We start from the raw sequence: 27446 nt of genomic DNA on the forward strand, positions 1-27446 counted from the left end.
AAACAATTGCAATAATACTTAGATATAAAGGAGATTTCAAAAACAAAAGTATACAATTTGCATTGTTCTTGGAATAAACTATATAGAAATAGAAACAAGTCACATTTTCAAAGGTAGTTGAGCTAACAAAAGGATTATTTTCATCAAGCTTTACCAAGGTGAGAAGTGTTTTGAGAAATCCCAATTTGTAGCTATCCTACAGATTTTTACTATCCCACTCTTCCTCATCAAAGATGAACAACACATCATCTGGACTTCAACAACTAGCTTATTTGAATAGAAAGCTGGCATTCAGCCTAAACCTTAATGAGCTGCTTCATAATCTAAAATCTAAACAACATTAAGGGCAGAATTTGAAGGTCCCCTGTGGGTAGCTTTGTGGAGGGGGTGCTGGGGCAGGGGGGTACGGGAACGGTGGCAGTGCGCCCATAAAATTCTGAGGCCACCCATCCACCCTTCCCAGACTTGGCCACAATTTAATAAGTGGAATATGAGTCCTTGGGCCAGCTCCTGCTGGTTGCAATTTTCCGACCAGGGGAGGTCAGCAGGAAGTCTGCTTGGGCCACAGAAGAGAAGAAGGGTGCCTCCTTCACGTGCCCCCTTTTCTGGTCGGAGGAGCCCCACCGCCTCTCAGGTTTCCTCCACCATTCACCCTGGTCTGTGCACCCTGGCCTCCACTCTCTCTTGTGCCTCCCCACCCCACATAGGACTTCTTATCCTGCCCCACCAAGATCCCCCCTCAACTTATTTTGTCACCCAGCTCCTGGCTCTTCTTCTTCAGAGACTGGCTGCGGCCGGCCTAGAGGTGGCTGCTGCTCCCAGTGGCATCGTGTGGACCAGAGAGCTGCCAGCCAAGGGTGACTTTTTAATGGCGGGACGGGAAACTCTGCCACCTGTACAATCTTGCCCTTTAGTAGGTCCAGATCATACTGACATTAAAAATAGTAAAAACTTCCCAAGAAAACTGGCTCTGCTAAATAAGTGGAAGGTTCTAGCACTCTCAGCAGTAGTAAAAAGCATACTTAGCAGCGCTGAATATAAAGACTGGCTTAGGATCATTTTACCCCGAGAAATGAAAAGCAACAATTCAACAGTTTTCTCACAAAATCCACCAAATGAATCATTATTTGATCGAGGTTTCAGATCATTCTAGCTTCATAATATCACAATTCAATTAATGACCACATAATCTATTGTATTGAATTAGGAATTAAGATTTTAAGACTACCACCCTTTAGGAAGACACCCTGCAGCTGTACAATTTGGCCAAGCGCAAAGTACATTGTCCATACAGCTTTTGGAAAAAGGATAAGCAAATCAAACCTGTAGATTGTTGTGCAGGAAAGATTGTAATTCTAAAGTGTTCTGATACATGCATCACATAAATCACAGCATGGTAACCCAAAGAAAGAGATTGGAAACATGTGTAATTAACAGTATTTATTAATACAGAATTCACATAAGCTCACAATGTTGCAGTCTTGTTGGCATGCTAGCTGGTGACTGTTCTAAAATGCATTAATTTCAACTACAATTTATTTCTGAAATGTTCTTTAGACTTGCTTAACACAGACCCATCTTGTTAAATTAACTATGCTGTGGCGCATGAATTGCTGTATAAGGCAATGAAGAAAACAGGAAATTTAATGGCCGAATAACAGCCTTCTACATACATTACAATGTAAATGTTAACATACAAATACTCAAAACTGAAGCAATATTATTTACCAAATTCACAAAACAAATAGTACAATTATAACTACATTTTACACAGGACAGGGATGCTACATTTAGTGGCATAAGCAGCAATGTTTAATGACACTATAATTAAAAAACTTGAACTGTAGTTTAGGTTCAGGGAAAACACTATTCCTTTTCCCTTCAAGCACTACATTACTATTGTACTTTTATTTTTCCCTCAGTAATCCACTTATTTCAATTCTAAGCCGATATGGTAGAACAATAGTAGTGTATGAAACAAATCAAAAACTACAATATCTATATTAAATAGTCATCAATACTTATTCACTATAAATAAAAGATGTAAGAAATTCCAGTGACACTGCTAAACAGCCTCTACCCCCACCCCCCCAATTAAACCTCATACGTCACTACATGCAGAGCCACATCAATGCAGTTATGGTATCTGTTGTAATGAAATATGATACCCATTAAATTGACCAAGTAGAGAAACTACTGCAGTCATCAGCATCTTAAAAGCCTTGATGTTCAATATGAAAAGAAGCTACCCCTTTATTGCACAACAGTATGACAAGAAATGGGGCACTACCAATAACAGAAAGGGTAGTGTGTTTGGACTCCTAGGATGTTGGCCTGGTCTTCTACAAATCCTTATTAGAAAGTGTCCAATTAGATCATGTCCCTGTAAAAGAAAAAAAGCTATCACAAAATTGTCCAAGAGAAAGATTTTTTTTAGAAACTATTCAAATGAATACATTGTCAAGGTTCTCTTTCTTCTCTTATCCATACCTTAAGATAGCCTGTATATAGTTTGATGGACAGGAAAAGGACTCTGATAATTTACCCAGTTTATCATGTAAACCTGGACAGTGAATGCCAGTTTACAATTTCACCGCAAGCCTATCACATCAAACATAATCCTGTACCTACCTAACTTCCAGGAGCATGAACAATCTTCCCTATTTGTAGAGCAAAGACACCAAAGCTAATTGCAGCATCTACACTAAATTCCAGCTGAAATTGGAAACTTGGCACAGACTAAGGATTAAATCTGGGACCTTCTTGGTCTATATGGCCCAGAACCACATCACATGAGGTTTCGTTATCAAGCTGCCTTTCTCAATCCCCACAATTTTTGAGAAAAATTGGGTACAGCAACAACAATTGTTGTACCACATCTCAGGACTTTGGAATTGGGTTTCAAAATTACCATTACTCTACTCACTCACCGCTAGTCTTCCCATGCCACAAACCATTCTTCATTTGACAGGGTCAACAATCCTTCTTAATATCACTAAAATATTAAGCATGTGCAAAACTACAAATCTGCACCTTCCTTGATAAAAATAGCTTGGAAGGATACCACTGACTATCTCTCAGAAGACAATTAAAAGCAAATTCCAGCAAACCGTATAATTTGACCTGTTCAGGACAACATCTTCTAAATTTCTAAAATGGCTCTTCTGATAATCTGAACACAGTTTTTCTCACCTAATTTTTGCTCTATTTTGAAATCCATTCGGAGACACCCTCATCAGGACAGTTAGACAGTAATAAGAGAGTTTTAAGTACTGCCAGCAGGTGAAGCCATTTATTGGAATTGATCCAGAAAATTCAAATTCACCCTTTCTCTATCCTCCAATCCCAAATAAAAGAATAGAAATGGATTTATTAAAATGAGAAACGCATTTTTGTCTTCAAGATAGCCCTGGATCTGGAATGCATGATTCCCTTTTGATTAGGCATCACTTGCTCAATAATAAAGTATCAGCTAATTCAGAAACCATTTTCTAACACATAAATCTTCTGAAAATGGAGTTTGTTTTGTATTCTATGGAACATCAAAAACAATTTTATTCACGTGTAGAACCCACCTTCTTCTTCCATCCTTTACACCATTTCATACTGGTTTGCAGTGATGAATCGGGACAAACAACAGGCCAACAACATTCCAATTAACTGTAAAAGTCAAAAAAAAATCTTTATAGCTTTTTGTTAGAATTCAGAGCTGGGGAATTATCTTGTGTGCAATGTACACGTTAAGGACAGCCAGGTCAAACGTAGCATGGCTCTATTTTGAATCTAGTTCCATAGATTGACAATGGGTGAGCGCAATAACATTGCTACAACTGTCTACCCTGCTCCCTTCCCAGTCAGCGACCCCATTCCCCTACCCTGAGAGAATGGCACTACTAAAACAAAGCAGGTGACCAAGACAACTAAAAGTGCTGGCAAATTTTATTACCATCAATAGAAGTGATGGAGAAGAATGACACCACTGACCTTGTTGACTATCACCAAGAGCCTGAGGACAATAAGGAAGGATAATGCACTATGGTTCCAGTCAAAGAGAATATGAGAAGCACAGGTAATTGAAGCGATCAGGAGTTGGGTGTGCAAGGACCATGAGTTGGGACTTTTTCAAGAGATTAAATTGGAGAAGGTAGGTGAGGAAACAGAGAGAGAAACTACATAGGAATAGGGGATCAGATGTTGAGTGAATGGGCTCTGGTGAGTGATAGAAGTCACAGGAAAGAGCAAGTGGAGATACTGACAGACAGATGTTTAAAATGTCCCAATTTTAAAGACAGAAATCCAATGGCTCTTAAAACACTTGTTGGAGGTGAGGTGGAGGGGGCATTGAAAGAGGTTTTTGGAGGGGGTCTGTCATGGCAAACACCTAAACGGAGTATCAGGCAGATTTGGCCAAAGTCTGTGAGGCAAAGTAAAATTTAATATGGTGGAGATAACATGGTAATGAATGACCAAGTCAATCATGCACTTGAATTTGCAACCCTCAAACTTAAGGGAATTATGATAGAAATTATACTGGAAAAAAGGAGAGAGAGTTGGGAGATAGTTAGTAATTTGGGGTAACAAGGGACAGAAGAAATAAATATGTCAAGGGAAAGGGCTGGGAGATTTACTGTAATAAAGATTGATCTGAATCTTAACAAGATATTATACTGAAGGCAGATGATGTGATGTCCCAGTATGTTTTAGGTAAGAATCTGTGACAGGCAAAGTGGTTTACTTGGTCTCTCGTGAAGCCTTTGACAAGGTATCACAGAGGAGACTACTGGAGAAGATTAAAGTTTATGGAATTAGGGAGAGAACAGCAAATTGGTTTAAAAATGGTCAGAAGGGAGGGAAAACAGACTGGGAGATGAGGACCGATTCTCAGAGCTGTTAGAAATAGGTAATCCGATCAGATTCTATACTGGACCACGTCAGTTTATTGTGCATGTCAATGATTTGGAAGTTGGGCTACAGAAAGTCACATCCAAATTTGCAAACGGAACTAAGCGAAGAAGCATAGTAAATCATTCTAAGGATCAAAATAAATTCCAATGGGATATTGATAAGAATGTGGAATGCACATGGAATTAATTGGGCAGAAATTTTCGCTTGGTGGGTGGGTGCGCGCCCAACGCATGAAATGACGCACATTGATGTCGACTGAGCGTGCCAACGTCAACGTGCAATAGTTCGGTCAGCCGGTGCGCTGCTGGCTCCGGTGCCCGTTAAGGCCATTAAGCGAACAATTAACTTAAATTTTTCACTGCCTTGTCCAACCTAACGGTTCGTGGGCAGGTGAAAAGGCCAATCGGCCTTTGCATTTTTTGGGCAACCTCATCCACGGGCAGGATGAAGTTTCCAAAAGCAAATAAAAATGAAATAAAAACTTTAATTTTTCATTAATAACATGTCCCTATTCATGTGACAGAGTCACATGAGGGGGCATATTTCATTACATTTTAATTTTTAAAAATTATTTTTTTCGTATTTCTTCATCTCCCTGAGGCAGCTCTGTGCCTCAGGGAGATTATGAAGTAGTCACTTGCTCATATGCGCGAAGTTTGCGTACTGCCCGCTCGCCCTCCCCCACCCCCCCCACATAGGCAGCGCTCAGCGCTGCCACTCGCGTTTCACTCTGGGCGGGCCTTAATTGGCCCGCCAGTGTGAAATTGTGGTCCGGTGCTGATCGTGGGTGGCGGTCGGCTTCCCAACCGCCCCTGCCCGCCGAGCCTGCACGCCAAGGGTAAAATTCTGCCTATTGAGTCTTCAATAAATGTGTGATAGTAGGTTTTGGCTAAAAATGTATTATATTTGGAATAGAGGAAGATTTGATGATGTGGAAGATCAGAGGGATTTGGGGTTCAGGTTCACAAAGCACGGAAAGCAGCATGTCAAACTATAAAAGGGCTGATGGAATATTCAATTTTATACCAAGATTAAGCGGTGATTTGATAGCAGCGTTTATAATTAGAGGCTAGAGTAGATAGAAATTGATTAATTTCAGTGGTTGACATAACTTTGTGATTTCATTCTAGTCCTAAGATTAAATGTATGAGATTTAGGACATAGACTTGTGAGGCTGTGGAAAGCACCATTAGAGTTAATGATTGAAACAGAGTCCATGCCAATATGTATGAATAGGCCAGGTAGCTGGTTGAAGGATAGAGGACAAAGGGTTATTGGAACAGGGGTAGTTACAAGCCACAAAACATAGCTTTTAATAGGGGTGAGGGGGAGAGAGAAGAACAAATACATTTTAAAATTGACTAATTCATTGAAATTAACTTTTTGCACTTAAGAATATAATTTAATTTAACTAGTTTAAGAGGTAAAGTAATGAATTTACTTTCCTGGCATGTGACAGAGTTCCCAACATGAATCCCAGCAGGCAAAGTTCAGCATCAGGTGTGCAATGTCAGAAAATTATTCCTATAGTTATTGTACCTGTAAGAAGGCAATTCCAAATGCAACCCCAGCAATAATTCCCATGTTTGTCTCCATGAAGCTGGTCACCAATTCATAGCAGCCCTATAAATCAAATCAATGAACAGGTTAATTACATTTTCTACTTAATCCTTATTATGTTTATTCAGTCCTACTTGTGTATAATTACAGGAACCGATTGAATTCTGACCATCATTTTCATCTATGTGATTTTTCTTTCTTTCTAATTTTCTCCCCTTTAGATGCAGACGCTTAGTGCTGGATAGCTTCATTGATGTCAGCAGTTTGTCTGGTACTTTGCCCAAATGATCATTCTTCACATGAGTCTCAATAATGAGAACCATCAGACTGTATTCAAACTTCTTGTCATCCAACGTTTTCCTCAAATTTGCAAAAGGGCTATGAGGTCAAGTGCTGCAACTGCTACTCAGGCTAAGATCAGCTAACCTTGCATACACCAAGATTGGGCTGGTACCTTCTGGTCTGTGGCTTATTGTTGCACCAGGATTTACCTTTACCCACTGGGCTATTGAGGGAACTGTGACCATTTGCAGCCCAATACGCTTTCAGTAAAGTCGTCTTGAAGCCAAGAATGTGAATGGACTCTTAAATTTCTGAAACAACAAAACCATTTGCTACCATTTTCCTTCTTCAAAATTTATAATAGGAAATAAATGAACAGTAGGAATATATCTGCATATACCAAGTAGTGCAGAACTGAGAATAAATCTGGCGATTTCATGTTCTGACCAGTAAATATCCCTTCAGATCATTAATCACCAGATGCACAATAAGATGAATTCTGTGTTGCCACCAGCAGCTAGCACATATTTGTTAATCGTGGGAGCACTTCATGAGTACTTCTGACGAAAAACTCAGCCTGCAACATAAGAAAAGAAATTCCTCAGTCTTCACTGAATTTCATATTTTTTAAAGCCTGAAATAAGAAGTGTTATGGCATCCAGCAGACTATGTTATGGTTTTACACTCATTACAATCTCAAGTCAGATGTTCTTGGGGAATACAGAACATTAACGGGCACTATCACAAAAGGTGGGAGGTAAGAAAACATTGATAATGTTTGTTGCTGACTGGAATCAGCATGCCTAACAGCTAATTTGCTGACTGAACACTTTCTTAGCTGGGGTTGAAGAGCTCTAGATTTTATTTTAAAGAACAAAAAAGGAATAGCTATAATACAACAGTGCAACATCTTATCACAGTGCTCCAGTAACTGCAGACGGTGCAAGTAATTCTCAGAGTCCAGCGATTCTACAGTTCATTGACCAACAAACCTCAAATGCATCATTTTATCCCAAAAGGAACTAAAAGAGAAAGTATTTATTTCTATACAATCCATGTCAATGTGAGGTGGTACATTTTGCCAAAAGAAGTAAAAAAAAGTAAAAAGTTCTACTTTGATATTTGGAATTCTGGGAAGAGCAGCAATATTTGGGTGTTCAGATTCACTAAACATTAAAAAGAGCATCTCACATGGATTAAGTGATTAAAAAAAGCAAATGGAATCCTGAGTTTCCAGGAGGCATAAATTTTAAAAGTAGAGACATAATAATAAATTTATATAAAATTTTAGTAAGATCACAGTTGGAATAGTGTGTGCAATTTTGGGATGCATATGAGGAAAGATGATGACGTAACAGGGAGAGCACACTGCAGATTCAGTATGAGGAAATAAGAATACAAACAAAGCTTGAAAAATGGTGGCTCTTTTCGTTAGAATGAAAATGATTGACGAGTGATTTGATAGTAGTTTTTAAAATTTCAAAGGAATGGAATACAATACATGAGCTCTTTGCTTTTGATATAGGAGGGGAAGATGGACGAGAAGGGAAAATATCTTTGAAGGGAATAGTTTGTAGTGGAGAAAAGAAACCTTGAGTTATCTTTGCCTTTCAGGATGATTGTGGAATAGTAGGAAGATTTGGCTGATGAAAATGAGGTATAATAACGCTTGACATGGCCAAGTGAAATCTGGCCATCATGAATTCAGACACTTCAGTTTGTGGCCCTCTGAGGTAATATTAATGGGAATATACCTGGAAGCTACAGCCAGGTTAGGGGAGTGACTTGGCAGGAATGAAGACAGGTGATCAAATAGTTGAGCAGGCCAACAGGAGCAGAGGTTTTAAAATGGATGAAAGGCAGATAAGAGACAGTTGGAAATTGGAGCTATTTTGTGAAGGAGCTGGTTTATCCAGGCAGTGATGGTAGTGGATTGGGGTAGGTTGGAGGATGTAGGAAGTAAGTGAGGCAAGAAAGCAGTCAGAGATAGCCCTGTTAATGATCAAGATCGCAGGAGTAAAGATGGTGATAGCAAGGACGTGGCTGTGGATGCAGAGTCTTAAATGAAGAATGAGATTGGGTGAGAATAAGGGGGCCGGGAGTTTATAGGGAGGGGTACAAAGGAATAGGTTTAAATCTGAAAATAGGTTGCTTTGGCCAGAGGCTAAAGAGGAAGAAAAAGGTTATTTCAGTAAGGAATTCGACATGGGGGCTTGGGAAGACAATACATGACAAAGATTTTAACTGCAAATGTGAGGTGAGAAAAAACTTTTTCACACAGTGAGTAGTTAGGGTTTGGAATGCACTGCCTGGCAGTGTGGTGGAGGTAGGTTCAATTGAAGCATTCAAGAGGGCATTAGATGATTATCTAAATTGAACCAATGTGCAGGGTTATGGGGAAAAGGCAGGAGATTGGTACTAAGTTAAAATGTTCAGAGAGCCGCGCAGACACGATGGGCTAAATGGCCTCCTTCTACACTGTAACATTTCTGTGATTGCTGTGATTCTGAGAGCTAGAAAGAATGGTCGCAGAATAGGAGCAAAAGTCAAGTGGGACTTGGCACCAAAAGCTATGGATTGGCAGTGGGACTGGTGATGGAATATGTAGTAAAGGTGGGGAGGTTTCAGTGAGGGGGGTTAGGGATTACTGCCCCTAAGATATATTCTGTCACTCAAACTTCCTTGCCTCTCCCTCGACTTCAGGAGCCGGGATTTTCCAGTCCCACCCAAAGTCAATGGACCTTTGGTTGGTCTGTCAAATTTTCCGCCCCACGGGCAGGACCCGAAAATCCCGGCTTCAACCTTATCCACCCACAATGAAGTAATGAATAGTGAGGATGTTGTTCATGAGAAAGTGAATATTCTCAATAGCAATGAAAATCGGGACTATGATTGATGATCAGCTGAAAGAGGTAACATGAATGGGAAGAAGTTAACCCACCACCCCCACCCCATCCTCAGAAAACTGGATTACATGGTCACCAGGAGTGGACAAAGAGAATGCTGATTAAGTGTGATTTTTTTTTCCATGGTACGCATGGCAGAGAATATCCAGGATGAGCTGGATTAATTGGTCAAACTCTGCAATAGCAACCGATATTTGCACTTGAAAAGACATAGAGATGATCTTAGATCTAAATATATGACAAACAGCTAAGCATGGGAAGGAAGGTTCTTAAGGTAACAACTGATAGAAGAAAGGTAACCAGTACAATAGTTGAGTGCTTGTCTTGTGGGGGAAACTACTGAGTGAGAGATAACAGTAGAGCAAAGTCCAGGTTGGGAGCCAGCAGGAGTGTGCAGGTTCAGTTTGGAGCTAGTGATGTATAAAGTCTAGTCCAGAAAAGTTCAGTTCAGCAGCCTTGGGACTGATATTTGATTCAGAAGTCAGAAGAGGAGTGGGGAATGATCGTCATGGTATATTTAAAAAAGTAACTTTTCGATGTGAGAAAGGGACAATAATGCTGCATACCAATTATCATTTTCATTCTTTCTGTGAAGACCACATTAAATACTTTATATCGTATTACATTTTCAGGCGAAGACATATATTTCAAAAGCTAAGTAGAAATTTGGTAGTCATTGGATTAATAAAAATTTAACAGTCTATCCGAAATCCTTCAGTGAAATTGAGATTAATGAAAAATATCAGGATACAGATGGTCAAGATACAAGATTGATGTCTGTCTAATTCAGGCAGCATCAATATTGCAGTTGATTTTTGATGGGTCAAACAACTGCCTCCCATCAGTTCATTAAGTATACAGTAATAGCATCAGCACATATGCAGAATGAAAAATAAACTCCATACAAAAGGGTTTCTAGTCGATGTTATTGGCTGTATAAGAGAACATAGAAACAAAAACCTGCATTAAAACATTGGCCCAGATTGTCATCCCCGGGTTGGGTTCGCCGAATTGGGAGATTTCCCGGCTCAGCGAACTCAACCTTTAAAAATGTCCTTCTGCAGGTTGGATTTTCGATCGGAGGGGACGGGCTGAAGCAGGATTCAGGGTGGGTGACCTTGGAATGAATGTGCAGGCTGCTGGGTGCAGAGGCAGACTGGGCACATGGCCTGCCTCTGTGCCCTGGCACAGCGTTTAAATAAATAAAAGACAATAATATAACCAAAAACATTCCTTCAGCTCTCACATCCTCATTATCCCCACACACTCCGTTTGCCCCATCCATGTCAACCAATGCCAATCCATGTCCCCCAACCAACCCCCATGGACCCCATACTCCCTATGCCAGCCCGTTCCCCCCACCCACCCCCAAGACCCCCATACCCCTATTCCAACTTAGTTCCCCTCTACCCACCCCCCATTGCCCTCATACCGCCTATAACAATTTATTGACCCTCTACCCATCCATGGTGCCAATTCCCCTATGCCAACTTAGTGCCAACTCATGTCAACCCATGCCCGCCCTTACCCTCCATGCCAACTCACCATGTACCCTAGGACAGGTCCTTGACAGCTTTGACACTTCCTGGATAGCTTTGACAGGCTTGACAGTTTTGATACTTCCTGGATAGCTTTGATGGATTTGACAACTGGACAGCTTCTTAACAGTTCCTTTACAGCTGGATAGTTCCTTGGCAGCTCTTTAACAGTTCCTTGAAAGCTGGACAGCTCTTTGGCAGCTTGACAGTTCCGATGATTTTGCGCGTACAAAGTGCATAATCATATTCACTTTTAAAAATCCCAAAGAGTGCCTGACTTCTCCCAAAGATGTCCCAGGGCCCTATCCAAAGGGGTCCTTGCCTCCCTAAAGGAGTACCCTGGCTATCCAAACACATCCACCAAGTTCAGACCTCCTCTTACCTGTTCTGATCTGCACATTTGAGATTCCAAAATCCTGTTCTTCCAAAATTCCACTTCAGTGAAGGCAGCTGGTGATTTAAATGTCCAGCTGCCTCCACAACTTGCGCATGCTTGAACCCCAGCCTGACTCTAATTCCGCCCCTGTGAAGATGGAAAATGCTGGGTTCGGGGGCAGACTTAGAAATGTTGGTCATTTCCGGGATTTTCCACCTGTGCTTTTTTTTAAACAGTAATTTTTTCTTTTACAATGGGTTTTTAATGTTTTCATGTTTTAAATGATGTAAGTTAATGCAAGCAGTCTGAAATATTGTAGCATCTGCTCATTCCCTCTTTCTCCCTTACTGATCTTCAGTGTAATTTTTTTTTACTGAACTTCCTCCAGCCCAGACAACCTAAGAATGGAGTTCCTCTTGTCCATCTTCCACTTCCACTTTGGCCCACCATCGTGCTTTCAACCTACTCGGTCCTCTGGTCTGGACTTCCCTCTCTGTCTTGTCACCTCCTTAAAGACACTTCTTAAATATCTCCCTTTGAGCTTTTGGTCACTTGTCCTAATATTTCCTTCTTTGGCTTGGTGTCAGTTTTTGATTGAATAGGTGCCCGTGTACCTCTTGGTAGGTTGCAAGATTTTTTTGCAAGAACTTAAATTTGTTTTTCAGCAAGTTATCTACTCCGACAGGTAGACTTAGAGAGGCTCTCACTCAAAGTGAACAAATGTCCAGCATCAATTTTTACAGACACTAAAACTGTGACTTGTTATAACTTCAAGACAAAATCAGCAAGGACCTCATGATTTTATGGTAAAAGTTCTAAGAAACATTGGGCTGAATTTTGCCCTTGATGGGCGGGCGGGCCTGACCGACTTGGTGACGGGCGGGCAGCTGATCACCACCGCCGAAACGGGCCATGCCACCATTTTGCGCGGGCAGGCCAATTAAGGTCTTCATCGTCAACTGCATCCCCCCTTTCCAGTGCAAGATTGTGCAGAGCACAGCAGACTACCACTATTAGAGAGACGCGATCTGGGGGGTACTGGAGTGCGCCCCCTGAGCGGTCCAGGCATCGGAAGCGCATCTTGAGAAGACCGATGGCTCTCTTCACCACAGCCCTTGTGGTTCCGTGGCTCCTATTGTAGCGCTGCTCAGCTTCTGTTCTTGGATGGCGGAGTGGCGTCATGAGCCACTTTCGGAGGGGTTAGCCCTGGTCACCCACCAACCAACCATCCAGCCGAGCCGGAGCACTGATGAGTGCCAGCACCTGGGAGTGTCTGAGGATGTAGGTGTTGTGGGAGCTGCCTGGGTAACTTGCACAAACTTGTAGAATCTGCATCCTGTGATCACACACTATCTGCACGATCATGGAGTGGAAGCCCTTCCTGTTGACAAAGGCACCGGGTTCACCTTCTGGCGCCTTGATGGCCACACATGTACAGTCTATTGCAACCTGGATGTGGGGGAAGCCAGCAATGGCCACGAAGACTCTGGCTCGCTGTGCCTGACTTGCCTGGTCACAGCGGAAGTGGATGAAGGTCAATGCCCGTCTGAACAGGGCGTCTGTAATCTGCTTGACACAAGTGTGGACAGCTGATTGGGAGACTCCGCAAAGATCACCCACCGAGCCCTGGAAGGAGCCAGATGCATAGAAGTGGAGGGTAACTGTGATCTTCAGAGCCGTTGGCATGGGGTGTCCACCCACACAGTCAGGGGAGATCTCAGGGCCTATCATCTGACAGATATAGTTGACTGTTTCCCTTGAGAGACGGAGCCTCCTTTGGCACTGCACCTCAGTCATATTGAGGTAGTGCTTTGCCGCCTGTATACCCTGGCAGCAGGATAGTGGTGTTTTCTGTGGCCCCTTCCACCTTGAACAACCGCTTGGCCCTGCGCCCCTTGTGCCTGCGCCTGTCCTCCAAAAGGTGGCTCCCCTGGAGGCTGATTGTCCAGTCCTGGCCTCCTCCTTATTCTATCCTTCCCTTCCTTCTCAGGGGAGCTGCCTCCAGTGGAGATGTCAGAAACCATACCCAGGCTAAATGGAGGCCTCCGGAAAGCTGCAGGCCCGATAAAGATTACTGTCTGCAGACTGGTGAGTTGAAGCTTCAAAGCACACAGAAGAAAGCTCTTGGAAATCGATCTGAACTGGTAACAATCACACAGGCAAGTTTAAAACACTTTCTGCATTAAATACTTCAGAAAAAACATGAGCAACCCCTCTGAGCCCGTATATCCCACCCATGGATGAGGTTTATTAAAAAATCAGTTACCCGCCTGCCCGTTGTGCCCGTGCGCCGAGCCAAAGATCGCACCTCAAAATCAGCTTCAATTGCTGAGTTAAGGGCCTTAACAAGGCCTTTAATTAATGGCTGGGCACGCATAGTGCGCCCGCCGACATAAATATCGCGATGCTGCGTGCTGATGTCGAAACGCTCATGCGACATTTTAAGCACTGACGTGAGGGCTCCACCACCCGCACGCCACCCAGAAAATTCAGCCCATTGGCTGTGAAAATAATCTAACAGAGGCTAGATGTCTATGGGGAATGGGATGGTGGTGGGTGCCCTGAGAAACAGCGCATTTATATTACAGCAGAAGATAGGTCCATTGAATCAAATGACAAATAATCCTTTACAACTTATTAGTGCAATGCTCACTTCTGAGTCAGAAGATTGTACATTCAAACTCCACTAATGGACCTGAAGCACAAGATTTAGACTGCTGTTGTAAATAGTTGGGAGTTTAAAAATGAGGCAAAATAAAAAGGGGCAAATATAGAAAAGAAATATAGCTAATTGCACAAGTGAAGTTGTGGTCAAGTTTCTCCTCACTAGACATTTACATTTTCTCTCTATTTCCTTGCTCCATTAAATCCTCCCCACTCAGCACCAAAATAAATTATACTATACAAAGCCAGGAAAGTAAAACAATCAGAATTAACATGACGTACATGTGAATTAATAGGCAAACTGTGGTTGAACACACCCAGCTGCACTGATGCATTGCAGAAATGCCATCTTTCAGATAATTTAACAGATCTTCCTGTTATAGTGCTTGGTCATAAAGGATTGCCTGTGCATGCTGGGATGGGGAAAAGATTGGTGGGCAGGATCATTCATTATATTTTATATATTAAAATTAATGGGCAGGAAAAAAGTGAGCTGGCTGTTCAGCTGGCATTTCCCTGTGCCTTGCCCAACATGATCTTCCTTTCTGTCTAAGTACTTTAATCGGAAAATCTGTCTTGAAATGTTAAACTTAGGTTCTAACTGTCCGGTCAGCTGGATGATTAAAATTTCAAATTCAGGATGAGTAAGAAGTTCTCCAAGTGTCTTAACATTCTTTACCCATAAATCATCACCAAAGCAGATTAATTGGCCCTCATTAATTTTCTTCTTGTGGGGCAGTGTGTGCAGTTTGGCTGCATAACAACAGTGAAGGCATGTCAAAAGTTACTCATTGGTTGTAAAGTGATTTGGGGTATCCCAAGGTGATTGAACACAATATACTGTAATTAGAAGTTCTTTCTTTACTACATGTCACATCATTTGTGCATTTAAAAATAAAGGCGAATTATGTACAAAATCCAAATTACAGTTGCAGTAATAGTGCTCAATGTCCCTACACATTTAACTGGTATGCTTTATACCTGTTGGTAGACTTTAGTGGCAGCAATAGTCATGTTCCTTAAATCCACCGGGTTACAGTCACTGCTGTTTATACAGCAACTCCGAGGAAAGCCATGTTCAGGCCAGTAGACACTGGTGCTCCAATTTGTGTAGTTCTGCACACCACAGCAGCGCAGCTGCAAAGGAAAGACATTTGATTTGTATAAGTTTGTCATTGCTTGAGAGCAAGAGACAGAGAAAGAGAGAAAATCAAAAAGAGAGAGAAAGAAAAACAGGAGAAAGAGTAAGAAAAAAGAATTTAAGAAAGTCTGGATACATAAAACACCAGGCTTAATGTTTACTCTTGTCCTAAATAAATAGAGATCTTGTTTTTCCCATCAGCAATAAAATAATGGCGATCACTGCAGACTTCAAAAGAAAGTTGTGCACAAAAACCCATTGTCAATCTGGCGCCAACTATAGGGGATGGCTAGGAACCAGCAGCAGTAATGTTATCAAGCAGGCTAAGCAACCAATGACATTGAACAATTTTCAAAGATTGCAAATCAGGAACACTGATTATCCTTCATTTCTTAATTCTTTTTACAGAGACCTGAACAAAGTTTGGGAAACCTGTCCACAGATGGGCAAAAGGCCAGAAAGATCATCCAGAATATTTTGTGCATCTTTGGACAAGGCAAAGGTCCCATCATATCAAAGAATTGCCCCAATTCTGCAAAAATGTAGGCCTTAATATTAACTCCACTGTTGGGAGAGGGTTGAGTTGGTGCGTTAAACCGTCAAATGCACAAAACGTGACCCTAATACAGTGTGCCTGTGCCCATGGTCATGGTGGGTTTTGCAGCACCTGAATGTCCCACTCTGGAGATGTGGGACACTTTATTAACTCTCCTTGTGGGCCATAAGAAACGGGAGAGCTCCCTCCCAACCCCACTGCCCCCTCAAGGAAGACTTCAGTCTCTGGCATGGTCTTTTTCCTCCCCTGTCCCAATGGTGAACCTCCACCCCCCAGCCCCCATGTACTCTCTACCCCTCATCACCACACCTCCAGTGCAATACCCCCCTTCCGGTTGCCTGAGACTGGTCCCAAGCCTCTTGGTTTTCCCTTTCAGCCACAAGCCACTTGCTTGGGTTCTTTGGCTGCTTCTTCCTTCCTCCCTGTATTATCAGGGTCATAACTCACACTGGAAAACATGTTTAAGTTGTTCTGAAAAGTCTCACTCTTTGTAAACATGAACTGCATTTTTAGCTTATCCACCCAAGGTGACAAACCTGGAACTAAGTCTTACAGGAAGAGCTGTAACATAGCTGTAACAGCATTGTCTTCATGCAGGGAATATATCTTTCTCCTTAATAAGGTGCCAATGTAGTTGAATGAGAGATAAAACCACATCTGGAGCCTTCAGCTAACAATAAGCATACTGTGTGCAATACTTTACAATTTGAAGGCCACATTAGTGCTCAAAGAATTGTCCCTCCTGGAAATAAGCAGAATATTTTGCAGGCAGCAAACAGTCTAATGGATGTGAGTCAGCATTTATCATTGAAAGAATTATAACTTGCCATCACTGGTGAGAAATCCTGATCTGTGTGCAGAGTGAATTTCTCTACTGAACTAAAATAGTTTGATAAAGAACCCTGGAATTCAGATGGCACGAGTTATTTTACATATCTGAAGAGGGCCATTTCCTAAACTGTTTGGATGAAGAGTCTCCTATGGTGCCAAAAAAATTACCAAAGTAAGTACACAAACTAAAAACATTTCTTTGTATTTCCTTTTCTGTAGGTTTTTTTTTAATGCTTTTTCACCTTCTCCAATTTTCTTTGTGTACTTTCCTATCCTCCCTTTGGTAGCTTGTAGTGGACATTTGTAACTTTTTGGTACCTCTCCCAATTATCACTAGTGATGTGTGATTTTGGATAGTGAATGTTATTAAGCTACTTGACATCATCACACCTAAGCCTGGCACAAGCCTATGTATACTTCCAACAGGGGCACTGATAACTGACCAACAGGAGGAACCTTGAACAACTTTCCCTTGTTGAAAACAAAAACAGAATTACCTGGAAAAACTCAGCAGGTCTGCCAGCATTGGCGGAGAAGAAAAGAGTTGACGTTTCGAGTCCTCATGACCCTTCAACAGTTAAGGGTCATGAGGACTTGAAACGTCAACTCTTTTCTTCTCCGCCGATGCTGCCAGACCTGCTGAGTTTTTCCAGGTAATTCTGTTTTTGTTTTGGATTTCCAGCATCCGCAGTTTTTTGTTTTTATTTATTTTTTTCCCTTGTTGAACCTGGCATACCAATTCTATGCTGCGATTGTTACTCCAGCTGAGATCTTTTAACATTCATCTTTCTGTGAACTATGTTGTGCTACGATCACAGCTGATGTTAATACTGGATAAGTCAGATGCCAGAGTGAAACCTGGTTTGAAAGATACTAACTTTGTTTTTTTTAAGAAACAGTGGATGAAAGTTACTGAACAAACTCACAGGAGTCTGCTAACTTTTAACACAAAGAATAAAACATTTATTAAACAAGAAAAATGAACCATATTACACCAGTCAAAAAGGTTGGAAAGGTCTCAATACCAACACAAGAAATTATTCAAAGCACACTATTCCTTTACCCGAGCAATATCTTTACAGACACATATTAGTTCAGAAAGATAAACAATTTACAATAACAATATCATAATCTAATATTCAGGGTAAGTATGAGGCACATGTAAATTAACAGGTGAACTGTGGTCAGATACACCACACTCCAAAATTAATGGCAGGTGCGACCAAAGCAGATTCCATGGATTTCTCAACAACACACCCAGAAGTTTATCACATTGTGAGCCAACCAGTCTCACAGAAATTTTGTTTTTTTCATGAGTGTTTCCATTGTCTACATTTGAAGAACTTGCCTTGGATTTCTCTTCAAACGTTGCTCCCATTTGAATGGCTTCAACAAGGATCCACTTCCAGGGTTCCAATCTCACCTTCCGAGATTCCTTTCCCCTGGACCTCCGAGTACACTCAAGGTTCACCTTTCAAGTACAATTTCAGATCCTCGGTCATGCCAAGCAGAACACCACTGCTCCAAAAAGCCAGCGGTAAGGAGTCACCAACCTTCGGCTGCCTCCTCAGATCGTCAGGGCTTCTCTCAAGTCCACTTCTCTTCAAGTTTGCTCCTCGCAGCTCTCTCTTTAACTCAGAGTCTATTGCTCTGCTCATTTCTTTTAGCTTGATTTTTTGGACTATTTCTGACCTCTGTCTCTATCTCTTACCTGGGACTTCTCTCTGGGACCTCTTTCTGATCCCTGTCATTGACCCTGTTTGGGGCTTTCTTCTGGGACCTCTCCCTGTCCTCCTCCCCATGTCCTGCTCGCTGGGGCACATTCTCGGGAATGGCACTCTGGTTCAGGTCACCTGACCTGCAGTTTTGTGACATTTCACTTTGCTTCTGCACAGGTGCGCAGGGCCAGTTCCCGGCCTAAAGACGGTAAATTACACAAACTATGCATGTGTGGCCACTTCCCGGCTGGCACAGGCGCAGACGGCCCAAGGCCTGCTGGGAACTGGAGTTCCTGACCTCCAAGATAAGTATTCGAGTTTCATAACAGCTGTACAAATACCAATTTTACACAAACTCCCTGGGCACAGTGATTTATCTTGTATGAGAAATACATGCCAAAATGAAGGAGCAGTGAAGGGCAATGCCAGTACACAAGGTGTAGCTATGTTTTCAAATCTGGTTTCAGTATTTATTTGCTTTCTGTTTATTGCAGCCAACTTTTTTTTATTCATTCATGCGATGTGGGCATTGCTGGCAAGACCAGCATTTATTGCCTGTCCCTAATTGCCCTTGAGAAGGTGGCGATGAGCTGCATTCTTGAACCGTTGCAGTCCATGTCATGTAGGTACATCCACAGGGCTGTTAGGGAGGGAGTTCCAGGAATTTGACCCAGCGATGGTGAAGAAACAGCAATATATTTCCAAGTCAGGGTGATGAGTGGCTTGGAGGAGAACTTGCAGGTGATGGTGTCTCCATCTATCTGCTGCCCTTGTCCTTCTAGATGGTAGTTGTTGTGGGTTTGGAAGGTGCTGTCTAGGGAGGCTTTGTGAGTTCCTGCAGTGTATCTTGTAGATGGTACACACTGCTGCTACTGTGCGTCAGTGGTGGAGGGAGTGAATGTTTGTGGATGGTGTGCCAATCAAACAGGCTGCTTTGTCCTGGTTGGTGACAAGCTTTTTGAGTGTTGTTGGAGCTACACTCATCCAGGCAAGTGGGGAGTATTCCATCACACTCCTGACTTGCGCCTTGTAGATGGCGGTGAGATAGGAGGTGAGATATTCATCGCACGATTCCTAGCCTCTGACCACCTCTTGTAGCCACAGTGTTCATATGGCTAGTCCAGTTCAGTTTCTGGTCAATGGATGTTGATAGTGGGGGATTCAGTGATGGTAATGCCTTTGAATTTCAGTTGGAGATGGGGATATTGTTCAGGTCTTGCTGCATTTGGATATGGACTGCTTCAGTATCTGAGGAGTCACGAATGATGTTGAACATTGTGCAATCATCAGTGAACATCTCCACTTCTGACCTTATGATGGAAGGAAGGTCATTGTTGAAGTAGCTGAAAATGGTTGGTCCGAGCACACTATCCTGAAAAACTCCTGCAGTGATGTCCTGGAACTGAGATGATTGAGCTCCAAAAACCACAACCATCTTCCTTTGTGCTAGGTATGACTCCAACCAGTGGTGAGTTATCCCTCAATTCCCATTGACTTCAGTTCTGCTATGGTTCCTTGACGCCACACTCTGTCAAATGCGGCCTTGATGTCAAGGGCAGTCACTCTGACCTCATCTCTGAAGTTCAGCTGTTTGTCCATGTTTGAACCAAAGATGTAATGAGGTCAGGTGCTGAGTGGCCTTGGTGGAATCCAAACTGAGTGTCAGAGAGCAGGTTATTGCTAAGCAAGTGCCATTTAATAACACTGTTGATGACCCCTTCCATCACTTTACTGATGATCAAGGGTAGACTGATGGGGCGGTAATTGGCTGTGTTGGATTTGTCCTGCTTTTAGTGTACAGGACACATACCTGAGCAATTTTCTTCTAATAGTCCTTGCCAAATGCATTAGAAGAGAGCACTGACACTGTTATTATAAGTGACTGATTTACTTACACTATTCTGTACATCATCCACTGCATTACTTTGCTCATCTTTTCCATTGTAATTATGAACCGCATCCGTATAAGTCTTGAGAAAGATATCCTTGATCTGCAGAAGGATGAAACAACATTTATTATTTGGACAAAGCACAAAATCTGTTGTTGATATTACTCAACAACCTGCACTTTTATAACAACTTTCACATAACAAAATATTCCAAAGCACTGTACTGGTGGGTCAGCCGACTCAACAGAGAGGAGGAAGGATTAGAAGACGCAACCAATAGGCCAGTTAAAGAGGTTTTAAGAAGGATTTTGAAGATTGGCAGAGACAGTAAGACAGAAGAATTGAGAAAGAAAATTCCATACTATATTTGGCTGAAGGCCTTGCTGCTGATGGAGTGGTGATGGAGGATGGGACATGGGGTGACGTGGAGTAAAGGGAGATATTAATTTGGAAGAATGGAGGGTCTGTGGTTTTACACAATGATAACTGTCATTTCCTAAAGATTCCATTTATAAACAATGGAAAAATATAGTTCCCAGACACTGTTGTTATTTAAACACTGATTGAATTTTATTTTATTGTAGCGAAACAAGTTTGTTATATTTTGCAATGTACATTTTTGCGCACTATAGGTCTAAAGACTCATTTTCCTTTCCATCCCCATTATTGCTAACTTTCTATTGTAGGGCGCATTGAAGTGGGAAACTCGCTCCGATGCTGATGCGATGTCTATATTTTTACCTTTTAATGTTTGCCATCTTGCTAGCTTCTTAAAATGATTAATCAGCTACAAATTAAAATCTCCTTTTACTCCACGTCACCCCTCATTTAAAATACCCAGGCTCCAGGCAGCACATAGCTCCAAAGAAAATATATGCAACAACTTTTGGGGTGAAGAAAAGTTCCAATTTTTGCCAAATGGATGAACTAAAACACATTTTGCTGTAATGCAATGGAAGTAATTGAATGGAGTCGATATTGTAAATTATAATCAATGGAAAATTAAACTGAAACACTTCCTTTCATAATTATTAGTTCATATATTTCTCATGCTTTTTTGGAACACATACATAAATAAAGCATATAATGAAGAGAATGTGAATATTTGCAATATGGATGAAAATAGTAGAACAAGATAAAGGAATTTTTTTGTGATCTTGTGATCCCAATTCAAATAAAATTACAAATATACTTACCTCATGTCGAAACACAAACCCAGAAATGCCAGCCACCAACTCTGCCAAGAATACCAGGGAGAGGAACATGGCATACTACAAACAGAGAAGCAATAGTCTAAATGTTAGTGATATTCAGGGTCACTGACCAGATAAACCCAAAAGCATGTTAAATGGAATCCCTGCTCCTGCTAACCTACATAGCTCAAAGACCATACATGACACTGTAGCGTCTGACCTTCTGGGGAGTTTCAGAATGCAACAAACAACAGGATAAATATCAAGATTTTGATTTTTCACAGAATAGGTGGCTTTTCTCCTTGTTTTGCAGCTAGTTTTCTCTGCTGTCCTTGATTAGATGTCTTTTTATATCTCACCCAAGTGACTTCTCTTGGTATGTGAGCTCACCAATGAGTGTCGTCAGCAGGGTATTCGCTCACAGGGAAGTACTTAAGCTTAGTCCAATCCTGTTTTCACCGGATGCCCACCCCTATGCTCTTAATTTATCAAGACTGAGAAAATTCCCAGATTTTCTACTTCCTCAGATTACTTCAGCTGGTGGTGTGGGTTCTGAGACCAAGTGCAGCATTCCTACTAGTTTAATCGGCATTGATTCTGGATCAGATGGTTGGTACGGCTCAGCTACTCACAGCACTGACCAGCTGAGCCATGGGAAGCCTAGATATCAGTGCATTGAGCACTATTTGGAATTGCACACCATCCAAAAAAACAGCATATTCATTTTGTATATGTGCAATGCCACAACAAAATAATGAGGAGACAAATAAGAGGAAAGAAAAAAGAAGTACTTTACTGTGGAGTGGGAAGGAAGAAGTATATTTTTAATCAGTCTCAGTGGGAGTAGGTAAATTGCACAAATATTTTAAAAAAAAATTTAAATGGTGCTGCAGCACCAACTCAGTGCATCACAGAGAAATGGGATACATGGCCATGCCCGTGGTTTGGAATCCACTGTTTGTAGCTTTAGCCATGTTGCTGTGGGAAGGTGGGGAAGTAGAGAATGAAGGCCAATTGCTTATAAGAAATTAATCATATATTTAACCTTCTGGCAGTATCTGTAGAGACCAAGAAACAAGTTGCACAGGACTGTTAGCCGCGGCTCAGGGTAGCACTCTAGCATCTGAAGCCAGTTGGTTACAGGTTCAAGTCCCACTCCAGAAACTTGAGCACAAACATCTAGGCTGATGTCCCAGTGCAGTACTGAGGAGTGCTGAATTGTCAGAGTGCCTGTCTTTAGGACAAGATGTTAAACTGAGGGTCCATTGGCTTTCTAAGATGGAAGTAAAAATACCATGGCACTACTTCAAAGAAGAGCAGGGAGTTATCCATGGTGTCCTGGCTAATACTTGTCCCTTAATTGACATAAAAAAAGATAATCTGGTTATTATCACATTGCTGTTTGTAGGATCATGCAGTGTGCAAATTGACTGCCAGATTTCCTACATTACAACAATGACTACACTTCAAAAGTATTTCATTGGCTGCAAAACACTTTGAGATGTACTGAAGTCATGAAAGGTATATATATGCAAGTCTTTCTCTCTTTCACTACTCAAAATGTGGCACAAGGAGACCCAAAAGGAAAGAAAAGAAAGACTTGCATTTATATTGCACTTTTCATGACCACTGGACACCTCATAGCACTTTACAGCCAATGAAGTTGTTTTGAAGTGTAGTCATTGTTGTGATCTAGGAAATGGAGGAAAAAGAAGAAAGTAAGTTGCTCCTACCCTTAAAACATGTTTAAACTACAGTAATTTAGGAAGAAAGGCAATCTTCTTTATGCCCACTAAATTTATAATTTTGGAAACAGGTTGGAAAGCATCTGTAAAGGGAAAACACAGGTTAAATTGTAAAATGTAAGAGCCTTCCTCAGAGCACTACAGATGTTGGCTGACTTGGCGTGTATTTCAAACATTATTTTATTACGGATACATTTGCAGTTTATTATTACTTTTTTAAACAGTTTTGGATTTAAGTAGATTTTTCCCCTCTCATCCCTTTCCTGAGGATATAGTTTGTGTATAGTATAACTAAGGAATTGATTCCTTAATATAGAGACCTTCTAGTCTTTCTGCAAGACTAAATACTACTGAGAATGTGTGCAAGCCAGTCCGCTACAATCTGCCATTGTACCATGTGTCACCTGAGAAACTAGAAGAGAATGCAACGAGTACACAGCTCCAGTCTGCATACACTCACATATTTTAAATAGCACCAGCCCCCACCACCTTCACCAGGACATCAAACTTGCCAAGGTGCTTGAATCATTGTTAAATTAGCAAATTAACAGAATTGCAATATTAATTTTACATCACTTGAGATGTACAGCTCCAATAACTATTGATGAAGCTGTTTTTTGCTAAGTACAATATCATGTGGTAAAATTGTTGATGCGCCACTTACCAGTTTCAGCATCCATGGGCTTCCACGACATGTTGCAAAGCAACCAAACAGGCCAAAAACGACAATGGTGGTGCCAGTCCCAATGAGTACGTATGGGGCATTTGTGGAATTCTCAGCAACAAGTGAGATGTAAGTGCCTAAGGTGAGTTTCCCCCATACTCCAACAGCCAATAGGACCACGCCTGTGATCTGCAAAAGAAGAAAGCATTTGTCAGTAAACAGTGAACTTTTAAAGGAGAACTGCTATCCACCTCTTAAGGGAATGAAAATCCTGGAAGAGAATAGAAAGCTCATTAACTTAAAGCTCCAATTATACCAGAATTATACGAAGTTATATGTCCCTTTGATGATACAAAACACAGGATTAAATCCCAGTTTTAGAATAGCAATCCATACAACCACACCTATCAAATGCAGGAATTGTCTGGGACAACCTGGCTTAAGTAGTGAAAAAATAGCTAGTCTTTCTTGCACTAACAGGACTAATACTTCGCGTTCAGTCAGATGCCTCTCCCTCCTAATGGAAGAGTAAAAAATACAATTTGGAGGTGGGTTATCCCAGAATTCACAATCCAAGTGGGAAAAAAATTACGAAAAACATAGCTGCTTAAGGGTCTCTGCCAGGGTGATTTTTAATGACAGGAGAGAGCTATTGACACAATCAGCTTTTTTCAATTATTACAATGTGAATAATGGTACAGTGGGCCACCATAATTAGTTTTTAACTTTAAAACATAATTTTTTGTTGTGACCTTATTATACTGGCTGCTTTCATGGTTACTTATGGTCTTCCTAATAATATAAAATTGCACAATGGCATATTTTATACTGGATTTCAGTATATTCCACTTAAGCAAATGCTGCACTGATGTGAAATTTGCAGAATAAAAGCAGCATAACTGATGTAAGACAAGAATCAGATGCCTTATAGGAGCTATTGGCTTAAGATGTGGGTTGCTATGATACACTGAGATGCACAAATGGATACTGAAGGCAGCTTCAAGGCCATCTACACAATCAAAAACAAGTGAACCTAATTTTGGTAATTTCTTCACCACTTTTGTTGATTGATCGGTCCAGAGGTTGAGGGGTGTGCATTCTGCACATGCCTCATTTACCTTTCATGCAGCATTTTGCTTTGTTGTCTTACTGAATTAAATAGTCAATTGCAAGCTGAGTGTAATATATATAGTATGTTAACTGGACTCTTGGTCAGGTCTAATTCACTCTTTCTCAGTTTCACACTCAGCATGTTTTGCATCTACAATCTTGAATCAGTAGTGGGAAGCTATAGGATGAAAGTGTGCTGCAGATGACTGATAGTGAAAAGGCCTAATGGGTCTGAGAAATATCAAGTAGCAACTAAACTACCTGAGCTTTAGTCAAAGAGAACACAAAATAATTGTGCCATTGGTGTTGATGTCACATCTGGTAATAACTGTGTTTCTTGGGAAGGAATGTGGATATTTCTATCTAAGTTAGCAGGGCAGGAACTTTGCTGGAAAATGTCTAGAAAATGTTTTTTTCCTGTATTCACTAAATATGATCACACAATGGTGTAACATGTTAAACATTACTACAAAAAAGGTTTTATGGAGGCAGTTAATTTATATATATGTATACCTTTAAATATAAATAATGTTATGTACGTATATGTATGAGTTTCACAGATGAAAAAATGTCAAGGTTAATTAACCAGGGTAGCTCTTTCCCTTAAGGCCGCTCAAGACAATGTATGTGCCCTTGTAACCAGCCTGGTAATGGTGTGAGCCTTCCATCTCCTAAGACATAGGCTTGTGCCATGGTTCAACTCTGTGCTATGCATCACCAGGTGTGGCTCAGGAACCCCATTCTGACATGGAAGTCTGCCGTGTTTGCTGCGGAGGAAGACAGTGGGCTGAGAAGGTGCACGATTTGCTGGCCTCTGTTTTCTCTGGGCCCTCTTCTCAGCTAGCTAAGCTTTTTGTTTCTGCTCACTTCTTCTAATTCCTCTATAAACAGTCAGCTTCCAGAGGTCACGGCGTCAGCGACTGTCTCCCAGCTCAGTGTCAATGTCTGACATCTTCATATGTCACTTGCAGGTGTCCTTGTAGAAGAGGTATGAATGCCCAGGAGGTTGTGACCCAGTGGCCAGTTCACTATACAGGTATTTGGATATACAGCCATCATTCCGATGAATGTGGCTGAGCCAGCGCAGACATTATTGGTTCAGCAATAAGTGTGTGCAGATGGAATTAGCACACTCCAAAACCTCTGAGTTGGTGACCTTGTCCTGCCAATAGGTGTCCAGGATACGTTTGAGACAGTGAAGGTAGAAACCGTTCGCTTTCTTTCTGCCTAGCATTTATTGTCCAGGTCTCACCACTGTAGAGGAGTGTACTGAGGATGCGGGCTTGGTAGACTCACAGTTTGGTGTTCTCAGTCAGGTTGCTGTTATTCCATGCTCTCTTACTCAGCTTGGACATAACAGCTACGTTTTTGCGATGACTGCGTCAATTTCAGCACCAAGTAACAGATTGACCACTACCCTGGCGGACAGCACTTATCTCAACAATATCCAAAGTTCGAACCCCAAAAATTCCAAACTGCAGTCATTGCTTTACATTCTTCCAATAACAAACCACAGTGGTATATGGCACTGACTAGTAAGCACCGGTTGCTTCAATGATTTGATTGTCTTATGTAAGCGCCTGACTGGTACCACAGGGATACTGGCCCTATGTGCAACCCAGAAAGTGGAAAAAGCAATTACCACTTTCTGGCGCTTCCAACCCAAACTCTGACAATGCAGCTTTGATTAAACTTTTCTATGAAAGCTTTGCATTGTTTCAGAGTCATAAATTATTCCATCTACTTATACTGCAAATAAGAATTTTCACATAAATCATATGCACATTTTTTAACAAAATACTGCATTGCTTTTGTAAGTGATATTTTGACAACATTTCTTTATTTGGCACGACCTTTTAATGGCCAATCAATTGCTTTAGAGTTTTTAGGGCAGCAAATTTCTGGTGAATATTTTTTTCCATATCCCTGAAGGCTGAACATATGAATTTTTTTATTCTTTCACAGGATGTGGGCACCGTTGGCTGGGCCAGCATTATTGCCCATCCCTAATTGCCCTTGAGAAGGTGATGGTGAGCCACCTCCTTGAACTGCTGCAGTCCATGTGGTGTCAGTACATCCACAGTGCTGTTAGGCAGGGAGTTCCAGAATTTTGACTCAGCGACAGTGAAGGAACGGCGATATATTTCCAAGTCAGGATGGTGAGTAGCTTGCCGGGGAACTTGCAGGTGGTGGTGTTCCCATGTGTCTGCTGTCGTTGTCCTTTAAGGTGGTATGGGTTGCAGGTTTGGAAACTGCTGCCGAAGGAACCTAGGTGAGTTGCTGCAGTGCATTTGTAGATGCTGCGCGCTGCTGCCACTGTGTGTCTGTGGTGGAGGGAGTGAATGTTTAGGGTGGTGGATGGTGTGCC

At 41.6% G+C, this 27446-nt stretch overlaps 1 protein-coding gene across 1 annotated transcript in view; it reads right to left on the reverse strand.

The window, feature by feature from the left end:
- Positions 1-1425: 1425 nt before the first annotated feature.
- The window catches only part of tspan7 (tetraspanin 7), a 121753-nt gene continuing 95732 nt past the window's right edge, over positions 1426-27446 (reverse strand). Inside the window, exons 2-8 of the mRNA XM_078559759.1 lie at positions 23969-24157; positions 21563-21637; positions 20373-20468; positions 15213-15368; positions 6445-6528; positions 3576-3660; positions 1426-2383 (exon numbers count right to left, since the gene is read on the reverse strand). Of these exons, the coding sequence (XP_078415885.1) occupies positions 3592-3660; positions 6445-6528; positions 15213-15368; positions 20373-20468; positions 21563-21637; positions 23969-24157 (669 nt within the window). The 3' untranslated portion in view covers positions 1426-2383; positions 3576-3591. The remainder of the gene's footprint in view (positions 2384-3575; positions 3661-6444; positions 6529-15212; positions 15369-20372; positions 20469-21562; positions 21638-23968; positions 24158-27446) is intronic.

Source organism: Cetorhinus maximus, chromosome 16 (genome assembly GCF_964194155.1).
Source record: "Cetorhinus maximus chromosome 16, sCetMax3.hap1.1, whole genome shotgun sequence".
Taxonomy (NCBI): domain Eukaryota; kingdom Metazoa; phylum Chordata; class Chondrichthyes; order Lamniformes; family Cetorhinidae; genus Cetorhinus; species Cetorhinus maximus.